This window comes from Stegastes partitus, unplaced genomic scaffold (genome assembly GCF_000690725.1).
Source record: "Stegastes partitus isolate 25-593 unplaced genomic scaffold, Stegastes_partitus-1.0.2 Scaffold695, whole genome shotgun sequence".
NCBI classification, from domain to species: domain Eukaryota; kingdom Metazoa; phylum Chordata; class Actinopteri; family Pomacentridae; genus Stegastes; species Stegastes partitus.
This window is the reverse complement of record NW_007578426.1, coordinates 53950-66362: the sequence shown is the minus strand read 5'-3', so window position 1 is coordinate 66362 and position 12413 is coordinate 53950. Positions and strand designations below refer to the sequence as shown.

At 45.0% G+C, this 12413-nt stretch overlaps 3 protein-coding genes across 5 annotated transcripts in view; 1 reads left to right on the top strand and 2 right to left on the bottom strand.

Annotated features, from left to right (window-relative positions):
• The window catches only part of plcd3a (phospholipase C, delta 3a), a 33888-nt gene extending 30155 nt beyond the window's left edge, over positions 1-3733 (bottom strand). Inside the window, exons 1-3 of the mRNA XM_008290784.1 lie at positions 3687-3733; positions 1445-1546; positions 815-1245 (exon numbers count right to left, since the gene is read on the bottom strand). Of these exons, the coding sequence (XP_008289006.1) occupies positions 815-905 (91 nt within the window). The 5' untranslated portion in view covers positions 906-1245; positions 1445-1546; positions 3687-3733. The remainder of the gene's footprint in view (positions 1-814; positions 1246-1444; positions 1547-3686) is intronic.
• Positions 3734-4533: 800 nt separating this feature from the next.
• hexim1 (HEXIM P-TEFb complex subunit 1) lies at positions 4534-6501 on the top strand. Its single transcript, XM_008290783.1, has one exon. The coding sequence runs from the start codon at positions 4865-4867 to the stop codon at positions 5948-5950; it is 1086 nt and encodes a 361-aa protein (XP_008289005.1). The 5' UTR covers positions 4534-4864; the 3' UTR covers positions 5951-6501.
• Positions 6502-6999: 498 nt separating this feature from the next.
• The window catches only part of arhgap23a (Rho GTPase activating protein 23a), a 49556-nt gene continuing 44142 nt past the window's right edge, over positions 7000-12413 (bottom strand). For all 3 annotated transcript variants that reach the window (XM_008290781.1, XM_008290780.1, XM_008290782.1), the window contains one exon: positions 7000-11042. In XM_008290781.1, the coding sequence (XP_008289003.1) occupies positions 9534-11042 (1509 nt within the window). In that variant the 3' untranslated portion in view covers positions 7000-9533. The remainder of the gene's footprint in view (positions 11043-12413) is intronic.

The window sequence follows — 12413 nt, the reverse complement described above, 5'->3', positions numbered from 1 at the left end:
TGTTGTCTATTAATGCGTCATGCTGTTTTCTCTTGTCTGAAAATGGCACAAAAAAATAAATAAAAATCAGTGTGTCCCAAAGCACAAGATGACAAAAATCTTGTTTTGAACACAAACCAAAGATGTTCAGTTTACTGTCACCGAGGAGTAAAGAAACCACAAATATTACCATTTAAAAAGCCACAGTGTGAGGATTTGTTCTAGTTTTCTTAACCTAAATAGATGATCATAATAGTTAATGTTTATTCAATATATGACAACTAATCGGTTAATGGTTGCTTTAAATGACAGGAAATGGTCTTCAGATAAGTCGTCAGCAAAGGAAAGTCACTGCAGCACATTTATACCAACAGCCAAAGTTTAGTGCCAAGCTTAACATTTATGGTTGATATCAAACCAGTGTTGCTGAATGTTAAGGATTAAAACCCTCAGAACAGCATTTTAAAAACAATTGTTCCTCAGTATAACAAATATTCCAGCTAAAATCACACAGTATTAATATTTCTCATGGAGATTAATGTGAACTAGTTAAGTACGAAATTGGGAATTTTTTTAAAAAAAAGAAAAGAATGCAAACAGAGCTTAAATCTCTTTTACATGGATCATATTGATAACAGAAAAAGCCATAAAAAGCTCCATTTACAACTGACAGGTGAAAGGAGTACAAGCAGGTAAAGGAAAGCGACTGAAATCAGAGTAAGCTCACTGATAACTTCACGATAACAAGTTCTGAATGAGAACTTTTTTTTTTTCTTTTGTTGTCACTGCACATAAGTAGATGGAGGGAAAAGTAAACTTGTGGTTGTGTCCTTACCGAGTCTCTTGATGGGATCCGTCGTCTTCTCGGCCACCTTCCTGCCCTGCTCCCTGGCACTGGCGCTCGGCGACTTGGCGCTTCCCAACATAGTTCAAAACTTGCGAAAACTTCAGCGAAAGAAAAAGCTCGCAGGTTGCACATTTACCACTCTGAGGGTTGCAGGTGTTTTTGAGCTGCCCCAGAAAGACCCCGAGAGCTCAGAGAGAGAGAGAGAGAGAGAAGAAGAGAGAGAGAGGGAGGGAGAGAGAGAGAGAGAGCCGAGCGCAACAGTTATTCCTTTTCCACATGTATGAAGTCCCTCCCCGGCGCTGCGCTGCTCTCCATGGCTGTGCGTAATCTGACTCCAAACAAGAGCGCACACTCCAGGCGCCCTCCTTCTCCTCCTTCTCCAACAAACAAACCCACGAAGCAGGGATGGTGAAGTCCCCCTGCAGACACAATTATGTACAAAAAAAGTTTCTTTTAAAAGCCCACAGAGCACGGACAAACCAGTTATTTATCAGAGCCACATGATCATAAAAGCCACGCTGTGATATAAAACAGCATTGCGCAACGCTGAATTGGAGCCTCATAAATTCCTCTGCAGGCCAACGCTGCACCTAAGTTTTTGAAAAGCTGTATACTTACAAGTGTTTACTATTGGTGTCCATTTTTCTTCTTGATCAGGGGAAACATCTAAACAGCAGAAATCTTTTTTTTTTTTATCATCCAGGTGAGGTGCAGAGGCCCCTGAGTGTTTCAGAGAAATCAGAAAAAAACATCATTAAAATGGATCTTTCTGTAGAAATGCCTTCAAGAATACAACTCTGTGAATAAGGAGGCAGCGCCACCTGTTGGGGATTCGAAGCAACTGCACAGATTTCAACAACAATCAATCCTGTAATGCCAAAATTCATCTTATGTATAAGCTGTCTGTGTGGATTTAAAGGCCGGTGGTGCTTTGTGGAAGAGGAAGCCCACACTCCAGGCTTTGTTGTGAGTGACCACAGTAGCAGAGCACTGGATGGAAACTTAATTAAATCTCGGTAATGGAGTTATAACAGAGAAGGACAGAGCTCAGAGCAGCCCTGGAAGAGCAGAAAATGTGATCTGCCAGGCGCACAGGAAAAAAAAATAAAAAATCTGGTTTGGTAGGTTGGGCGGAGGGGGGGAGCTTTTGAGATGATGTTTCTTTAACTTGGTCATTTAATGCAGCTGATGACTGTAAACACCCATCTGGACCTGCTGCTGCCTCCACCAAGTCCTGCTGAAATTTACACTTCAAGGCCATGAGTGCATGTATGCTTGCAAAAAAAAAAAGAAAAAAAAAGCCTGAACATTTTTTTTTCTATCTTTCATCTCCTCTAAATTGCAGCAGCAACAACCATGTTAGACAGGGTGAGAGATTAAGTCATGCCTGCTAATCCTCACAAGCTGTGATCTATGCAGGAGCAGCTTTGGTTCTGTGGCTGCAGCGCCCAGCTCCTTGATTTTGGAGAATATGGGAACCCCTGGTATGATTTCTCAGCCCTCCGTGGTCATTAGGTTTCACATTAACTGGAACGTATCACCTCTTCCTCAAAGGATTCCCAGTTCGGCTCGCTTATTTGCCAGGGCTGAAACTCTGCCTTGCTTCTATTAGTAGAAACAGTAGGCCTGTGTTGTTTGGAGCCGTTGGATTCCCAGTCTTTGCAGGCAGTGTTGAGGGGGGAAGAGCAGTCAGCCACCATAAGAGGTCACACACTGAATAACCCATTTTCTTCCATTAATGGAAGCAAGCTGCTTTGTAAAAACTGAAGAAACTACATGTGTGTGAATGACAGTGAAGCAGTTAAACATGATCACAGTCAACTGACTCTTAAACAGTGAGGCTGTCTGTGTGGTGTGTGTATGTATAGAACAAAACAATACAAAACCAATATTAAGATATTTATACTCCACAATAAGGTTTAAAATTTTTCCCCCATTAATTTATTTCAACTGCTTACTCTACACGAGCTCTGTCGTGAAAAATGCATGACCAGATTGTTAGTTTAGCGAGTTAACACCCAACTAGAGCTTGCTAACCAGCAGTAAACTAAAGGGAAGCTTCAGTGCTGCCTTGCAAGATCAGGCGCCGTCTATTTCCTGAAACTAACACAGTTAGTCGAAGGTCTCATGTGACGGATTTATAAAAACAACGGCGGTTTTCAGTCTGTTTAGGTCTTTTCACGGGCGCTGACTTAAGCCGTTTCGACAAAGCGTTATAATGTTCAAAATGTTTAAGTTAGTCGCAATAGTGCAAACGGAAATTCACATTGGGAAATATCACTGTCCAGGAATTACACCGAGCCTCTAATGAACACGTTGGCCTAGTTAGCAGATGGCTATTCTGTAGCTAGTTGCATTGTTGTTGCGTTACTTTGTTCGCAACAGTTTTACCGATAAACTGATAAAAAGGAAACCTTTCATTTGATCGAACATTCATTGTTTATTAACTTTTTAAACTCACAATAACACCACACAGCAGTGTAAGCTAGTTAGCGTTAGCTAGCCTAGCTTTATGTACAGTATGGTATTCTCGTTGTACTTCGTCATTAGGAGCAACTTGCTGTTTTCGTGCTCAGGCTTTAAGTTTATTATATTTATAATGCGTATGGCTTTACATTTTATGGAAATGATGCAGTGTTTAATTTGGGATCGACACCACGCAGCGTCCATCGGCTAACTAACGTTTGGCTAACGTTAGCTAGCTAGCTTATCCTTAGCTGTGAACACGAAACAACAGTATAAAACTGTAAAACACAGCATCACGGAACATTGGGTTGCGTAGAAAAGCTCAAAACTGCTCTACACCACTCCGTCCACTGGTAACAGGATTATTGAGCGAGTGTGAGATCGCCTGACCCACCCTTCAACAACGAGGGGCTCGAGAGTGTGATCGCAGCGGCGGCTTCACAATAAATGTCGTTTGTTTACGCTGATTCCAGAGTTCCCCCGAGCCCCTGCCCCACAACGTATCACTCCGCACAGCACAGAATACCGACATTGAGCGATTTAATCACCCAACCGGCAACAAAACGGCGCAGCTTTCCGGTATTAGTCGTGTAAAATTATTGCACATTAAGAATGAGCTGTATTTACCTATTTTCTAATGTGAACATTGAAACCGGACTATATTCCGTAAGAGGTTTTCTTCATTTTGCTATAAATACAGGAGTGTTACATTGTGTTATTAATTCTATCTCTCGCTATATGACAAGCAAACAAGAGTAAACTGTATTATTATATGTATAAACTTTGCATGTTTGTTTCACTGACGGTAGTATGTCATTCAAACGTTTTTAAATTAGCTTGCATTTCGTAACTTGTACGCGGCTTCCCCTTCATTTGTACATAGTAGCGTCCACAAAATGCCCGGGACTGCTTTCTTGGTGTGGATTACGCACTTTTGACTGACTATTGGACTGGCCAATCAGAAAATATCTCAAGCTTAGCAACAGCAAAGTTCTCCTCTCGTCCAATCAGCAAAGAGAAGGGTGGGCTTTCTCGTGCTCAAGATCCAATGCTTTGATTGGTTGAAATGCTCGTCAGTTAGAATGGACTTGTGGCCTATGTAGTTTCGGGTGGGGGTTTCTGCGATTGTTTCACTGACAATAAAACAACACATCCCACAATCCATCAGGAGTTACAAGCAGTAGCATGCGCACGGCTAGAGGCGGAGCTGGTATATAAACAGGAGCTCCCTCTTCTTGAGTAGCACACTGGACACTGTTGTGACGGCGGAACGCAGTCTCCGGGTGAACGGCAGCCGTGACAGCATCGAAACAGTTAATGGTAGTTAGCGACAGTTGCTCTGACAAACCCTTGGAGGAGTAACAAGTGTTTACTGTTTGGAAGTTTACTTTACCGTAGCGAGAGTTGTTTTTTAATAGGCAAAACTTTCTTTAGAGATTTCGGTTCAATTTGGAATAAGTATATTTTGTTCGAATTAATTCTTTTAACGAACTTTTTGACGCTCCTCATCGAGGCCACGAAGACCGTTCAAAATGTGCTAAAAGCGGCAGCCATTACAGAAGCACGACCAGGATGACAGAGCCAGCGGAGCAGCAGAGCCATCACCTGAAAACTTCAGGCAGCCCATCAGGTGGGAGCAGCGGAGACGCTTTGGAGCATCTCCCAGCCAGCAACCGTGGAGGACCGGAGAACGGCGACAGGGGGCGACAGAGAGAACTGAAGCAGCAGCAGCGGCGGCAGCGGGCGGAGAACTGTGGGGATATCAACACAGACAAGTTATGGCAAATGAAAGGCGGACAGAGGGGGGTGTGCCCAGCCTTAGCAGGCGGAAACGAGCTCCAGAAGTGCCAGATCGCAACTCAGCCTCACCAGAAATTCGATGGAGAAGGTAATCGCACCTCGCAGGGGAAAAACGGAGAGGAGAGACGGCGGCAGGAGGCTTTAAACCAGGTACAAGACGAGCACATCGACTCCGACACGGGCTTGGATGCGCGTCTGGGCAAGAAGCGGCACAGGCGCAGGACCACCAAGAAGAGACGCAACTGGAAGCCGTACAACAAACTTTCCTGGGAGGAGAAGAAAGCCCTGGAGGAGAGGGAGACGGCCAGGGCTTCGCGGATGAGGGAGGAGATGTTCGCCAAAGGGCTCCCAGTTGCCCCCTACAACACCACCCAGTTCCTGATGGACGAGCACGACCGAGAGGAGCCGGACCTCAACACCGAGACCGGGGTCAGGCGGCCCCTGGGCGGCATGGAGGACACCGGCAGCGAGGAGGACTTCTTCGACAACGAGGAGGAGGACGACGACGACGGCAGCGGAGGAGGCAGCGACGGCATCGGGAGGCCCGGGAACGCAGGTGGGGAGTTTCTCCAGAGGGACTTTTCCGAGACCTACGAGATGTATCACGTCGAGAGCCTGCAGAATATGACCAAGCAGGAACTGGTGAAAGAGTACCTGGAGCTGGAGAAGTGCATGTCCCGGCTGGAGGAGGAGAACAACCGGCTGAGGCGCGCCGTGGAGCCCGGATCTGTGGAGAGGTCCGAGGTCCGGGTCCGAGATCTGGAGAGGGAGGTGGAGAGACTGAGAGCCGAAAACACGGAGCTGCTTCTGCAGAACCAGCCCAGCAAGGACAGGGGGCAGGTCCAGGCCACAAATTAAAGGACACAAGTCAAAAGCGTTTGAAAAAAGGTAAAAACATAAATATGGGACTACTGCATTTTTTAATAAATTGTCATCAGTTTTCTGTAATCAGTCTGTCATTTGGACAATGAAGTCCTTGCATCACGATGCAATATACTTGATTCTTTTCTATTTGGACTGTAAGGTGTCCTGTTCATTTTTTTTTTCAAGACGAAATGTAAATATTTCAAAATTTGAGATTCTTTTTATAAAGAGAAGGTATTTAACAGCACCAGAATATTTTGTTTGTTCCCTGGTCGGTTCCATTTTCAATTTAAAAAAAAGATTAAATCAAACATTGTGTGTTGCATTTCTGCCCCCATCAGAAACTGGATAAGAAATTACAGCTAAATCAGGCCAACTTGCAAATACTGTTTTTGCAGAAGTCAACTCTGGAGTGAACATTTTAACAATTGTGTGTTAACATTAGTTCAAATAAAGTTTTGAAATTCTTGATTAAACCTGTCATGTGTTGTGAAGTCTGCTCCAAAAAACACGGGGAGCTGTTAATAAAAAGCTGCAGTGAGGAACTACTGTCTTGCTTTTGTAATAGATTGCAAATAATCACTCAGATTTTCTTGCAAAATCCTGAAATGAACGTGAGTTTATTATGCAGGAATAAATGCAATATGGGTTTATTACCCTTTTCAGAATTAAATCTTGCTCATAGGAGAAGTGTCGATGGTGTGAGAAGCCAACAAATCTGCAGAAAATTGTTCTTAAAGCTTTATATTTTGGTGGCATCATCTTTTAACAGATCCCCAGCATTACAGCTGATTTCCACAGCATGCATAAATATTTAACTATACATATAAGTTAATAAGAAAGAGCCTCAGTAGCTTTAGATGAAGTTTCCCTCATGTGCAGAAGCAATCTGTGCCAGAGGGCCTGAAGAGACTTTATTCATCTGCAGCCTCTAGAGGGCATCATTCAGCTCCTATTTTAAGTTCCCTGCAAAACATGAGCTTCATCTTCAGTGCAAAGTGTGTGTCTTGCAGAAAATAAAATAAAATCCACATTAAGCCTTATTTTTTTAAACATATTTCTGTTTATTTACATCATATAACCTTGCTTTAAAGCACACAGCCATGGGGGGAGGGAAGGAAAGGATTTCAGGCGGACAACCTTTTTTTTTTTTTTTTAGTCCAGTCATTTTCATATTAGTTATACTCGAAAGCAATTCCAAATGTACACAATACAATATGTTACATATTAAGATAGTATGTACAAAAAGAAGATTTTAAAATACAACAACGAGACATTAGGTAAAATCACATTTCAGACATCAACTCTTGAGGTTTTCCTTTTGATGGGCTGTTTTTTTTTGTTCATCTTGAGGAAATTGGATGTTGTCTGGCATGACCTAATGCGGTTTCAGGGTCGGGCTTGTTAGGTGTACCATTATTCACACACACGGTGGATTACTAGGCAAAAGAGAGATGACCTCAGTTTGTTAAGAAAAAGCAGCTGAGAGAATACGACGCCTTTTCCCTCTTAGCAGCAACAGTAATAGCTGTTAATGCCTCTGTTGAAGGCAAAGAGAGTGCATAGACGTGTCCTTGGCTTAAAGTGTGCTTTTCTTCCTTTCTTCTTTTTTTTTTTTATTACAGCCTCTCAGTTGTATTTAAATGTACACATCTTTGGGTCAGTGCCTTACCATTAACCGCAGTCGAGGAGGGAGGAGACCCAGAAATAACAAAAGGAAACAGAAAGATAAGAACCGAGCATGGCACTGCAGAACAAAAACACATTCCAGAAATCAGGCACTTGTAGAAAAAATCTTGAGGTAAGACAAGACTAGAACTTATTTATTATTATCGTTACTCTTTCGTCGCCGGGTTATTTGGTCAGATGGAAACAAGCGAGTGTCTGTTGACCTCTGGGGTCACACCTCCTGTTTGTGTTATGATGTGACGGCGGATCGGTCAAGACGAGAGCGAAACAATGGATTTACGACATTCTGCTTTCATTTCCTCCTATGTACCGTTTCCCCCCCCTCAAGTCAGGGAGCATTTATTAGAACCTGACCTTATGGAAAACTCCCCCCACATCATGTAACCCCAAGGTAATAAATGTGCTGACAGATGAACCCTCCAGAGGGCATGTGCTGAAAACACAAAGATCCCAAACGGCAGAGGTGGAAATGTTCGTGTGCCGTGTTTTAGCGGTCTGTTAAACACCGTCGGGCACCGTTACGAGAGGGAACACACTTTGCATTGAGCTCAGTGAATACGAGGAGATCTGTGGAGGCGATGCTCAGTAATCCCAGACATGAAAAACAAAACAAATGAGGAGGTCAGCCGTCACGGTGCGCTGAGCTGCCTGCAAACCCTCCAATATAATGTAATAATTACCAGATTACATTTCACAACTTGCTACATGTAGATCGTTTTATGCACTTGTTGATGCAACTTTATTGAAAGTATCCTCACTAGATAATCATATCTCATGAGATAAAGGTTTTCTGCACAGTGCTGTGAATAAAAAGAGAAAGGCCATCTATGAGGAAATAAGGAACAGGTTCAGACACGTTTATCTCGTCTCCTTTGAACAGGTACGCCCAAGAGGTGAAATCACAATAAAAGTTTATTTTTTTTACTTTAATACAAAATATATATAATATATTTTTATATATATTGAATATAAAACAAAAAAAAGAATATATTAAGGGAAACATTTCAAGTAACATCTTGAAAGAAATGACTGTGCACTTGTACGCACTTTTTGTAAACCATTAAAAAAAAGGAACTAAAAAAAGTAAAAACAAATATGATAACATATTATTTATATTTACAAGGTTAACTTAACAAGGCTTTGTACAAATGTTACAAAAAATTGTTCAAGACAAACACCTGCACGCTCGGACATGATCACGAATATTGTTGCGCAAACACACAAACGTTATTAACAAGTACAGAGACAGACGACTGTGTTTTCATGTGTTTTTGTGGCCAAATGTCAAATATCTGAGTTTTACAGTGTCTGTGGTCAGAGGGAGGAGCATGATAGGAAGACTGATGTGAAAAATCAGTTGATTTCCCCTCTTGAAATGACTGAATTAGTGTGTGTCTGTCACTTGTGGCTCACTGAAGGAGGTTTCGGAACATTTTGAAATTGTTACCCCACTTTGACAAGAAGCACCATTCTCTCAAGAACCAGAGGGAGGCTGCGCTTCAGCATCCGCCTCCGGTTACTTGAAGGGATTAACCCTTGAATTTATGTCACCCGTGAGCCAGACGAGAAGGAAGAGACGACGGGAAGGATGCTCGGTTATTACTCAAGTGAGAATTCTTGGCTGTAACGTGGACTGTGATGAGGTCTGTTTGTGTCTCTGTATCACTTCTATAAAAGCACACGTATAGCAAAAGGAAAACAAAAGCTTTGGCAACACTGGAATGCCCCTTGCCATGCAAATGGAGCTCATCAGAAAGAAAAGGTTTATTGTTTTTGACCTGTCCACCTTTGTGAAGCGACTGACCTGCAGGGAGTCAGCAGCTTGGCTGGACCCCCCTCAGAGTCGGCCTCTTTCCTGGGAGTGGTGGTTGGGGTCAGCTGGCAGGGCTCACAGGTACTGGTGGAATCTAGAGGTGGGTGCTTGACGTGTAGCGGGTCCTTGTTCAAGCCCGTCTGCATCCCGAGGCAGCCCTTGTGTTTTTACCTGGTTTTGATTAATGGGAGACAAGGGGAACTCGTTGACAGCCAGCGGGGGTCTCTTGTCGGACGTCTCAGTTGGGGAGGCCACCACGGTGTGCCTTCGCCAAGCCCGTCTCTTCCTGCGAGTCTCGGGTGACAGCGGTTTTCGTAGTCCAACGCTGCGCAGGTCGTCGGCTGAGCCTAGCAGTCGAGCGCGAACGTGGTCGGCCAAAGACCTGCCGCCGGGACCGGTAGGGGTGAAGGAGGCGGCCTCGCTGGGCGGCAGGGCTGGTTTGGGTCGAGCCGGCCGCAGGCTCTCCTGGCTGCTACCTGAGGAAGGGTTGGTCCTGGAGCTCCTCGGTCTGGATGCACCTTCGGACCCGGAGCCCGTCCCCTCGGCCCCAGGGAGCTCCAACAGGTCCAGGGAGCGAGCCTTGGCCTTCTCCGACTTCAGCTTCTTCCTGGCCAGAGTGTCGCACTGGATCAGCTTGTGGGAGTTGAAGGAAGGCCGCGAGTGCAGTTTGTGGGTGGTGGAGGAGGAGGAGAAGGAGGAGGATGAAGGTGTGGTGGAGCGAGCACCTCCTTCATTCCTCTCTGCAGAGTCCGGGGTGAGCTGGGTGGGTGGGGCTAAAAGGTTTGTGGGTGAGAGAACAGGGGGTTTGTAGTGGGAGTAGAGGAAGCTGCGGGGGGCTGCTGGCGGTTGGGTGTTGACAGGTGGTACTGGGTGTTTATCGGGTCTCTCCTGGGTGAGGGAGCGCGAGGCGAAGCCGCTCTCATTGTCCGTCTCGCTCACCAGCTCACTGTGCTCATCATCAGCATCGTCCCCCCTCCCCTCCGACCCTAAGCTCCGCCCCAACGTGGAGAGCGTGGAGTAACCAGAAACGATGGAGCGAGCGTCCTCTGGAGCTCGCCACCGCGGCCCCTTGACCTCCGCCTGCACCTCCTCCTCATGTAGCCTTCCTCCCGCCTCCTCTTCCTCCTTGCAGTGTGGCCCACTGGGAATAACCACTACCTCCTCCTCCTCCTCCTCCACCTCCTCCTCATGTAGCCTTCCTCCCGCCTCCTCTTCCTCCTTGCAGTGTGGCCCACTGGGAATAACCACTACCTCCTCCTCCTCCTCCTCCTCTTCGACCTCTGCTTTCACTCCGCTCTCTACAACTTCCTCGTCTTCCTCCTCCTCTTCCTCTTCCTCCTCATCGTCGTCCTCCTCTCCCTCTGCTCGAGGGGCAGTGTCTCCTACCGGCGACTCTGCCTCCTCTTCCTCCTCCGCCCCCAGATGCCCAGCTTTGATTGGCTCATGCTCGGAGTCATCGTCGGTGCTGCTGCCCACACGGCGGGCGTTGTGGCGCTTCCTGCGTTTGCGGCCCGTAACAGCCGACATGATGGACAGAGTCAGGAAGTCCTTGGCTGTCAGGTCCTTCTTCGACCCCCACGACCCCTGAGAAAGGAGGAAACATTACTGAACCACTGCCATGTTTTTCTATGTTCCAATACACTGAACTACTTCCATATACAGTATGCAACAGAAGTGCAATATCAGGGAAATGCCAAATGAGTTCAGTCTTACTAAAGGTCACTAAAAAAAAAAAGGGAGTGCATTACTGAGATTCAATAGTTTTTTCTCAATACTTCATGTGTCCGCCTTTGTTTTTGATGACACACTCAATCCTCATTGGCATCGAGGACACCACATTTCTAGAAAGTTTTTTCTCTCTTTCTTTAGAGACTATTTCTTTCAGCTGCTCTTTGCTGTAGGGGTTGCGTTGCTCTGTGTTTATCTTTATAGCGCCCTTAAGGTGTTCTACTGGATTCAAGTCAAGCGACATACTTGGCCAAGTTATAGTTTTTCTCTTTTAGAAACTCTTGTCTGGTTTTGGCAGCGTGTTTTGGGTGGTTATCACGTTGGAACATTCCTCTTCCTCAAGCTTCTGCCGACTGGGAGTCATCTTGTCGGCCAGTATTTTGGTTAATTCACAGACATTCATGGTGTCATTTATAAACATTGTCTCCCCAACACCTTTTGCACTCATGCAGCCCCATATCATCAAACTCCCACCTCTGTGCTTCACTGTCAGGACTACGAATTCACTGTGGTAGTCCTGGTGACGCTCACTGGACCTTATCATTTATCTGACCAAAGAATGTCCTCCCTGCATTCATTAGGCCTCTTTTCATTTAGCAAAGCCTCATCTTGCAGTTTTTAGCCGATGAGTAAGTTGCTTGGACATCATTGAGAGAGGTTGGCATTATGAATTGTCTTTCACATTGTCTGAGCCGTCACCGAAACTCGGATTTCCCCTTTACCAAGCCTGAATCAATTGCCCATCTGTGTCTGTGGAGTTATTTCAGCAGGATGACCACTACAGCCCCAATCAGTGGTACAATGGCTCCCTTTATACCTCCTGATTAATACTGCAACTGTGTTTTCCCCATTTTTAAATTGATATTTCTGTATCCTTCAACATTTTTGCGAAATCTCAGATTTTTCAGCTCCTTCAGCAATTCTTTTCTATGTGGAACCATGGCGCAGACAGACACGGTCCATCTGTCCAAAACAGAGAAGGTTCTGGTGCTAACAGCTCATTTTATCACCATGTTCATGCACTTAGACTGGAAAGCGCGGGTGTATTTTGTTTGTTTCCACATTGAGTTTCTACCTTGGAGTCTATATTTTTAATATAAACTTTCACAAGTGTTTGGTTTCGATTGTACACAACAGCAAACACTCAAGTTAGAAACAAAGCAGCTACTGGAGGTGATACAAGTTTGACTCATTTGACATTTAAGAGATATTGAACAGGGGTGTACT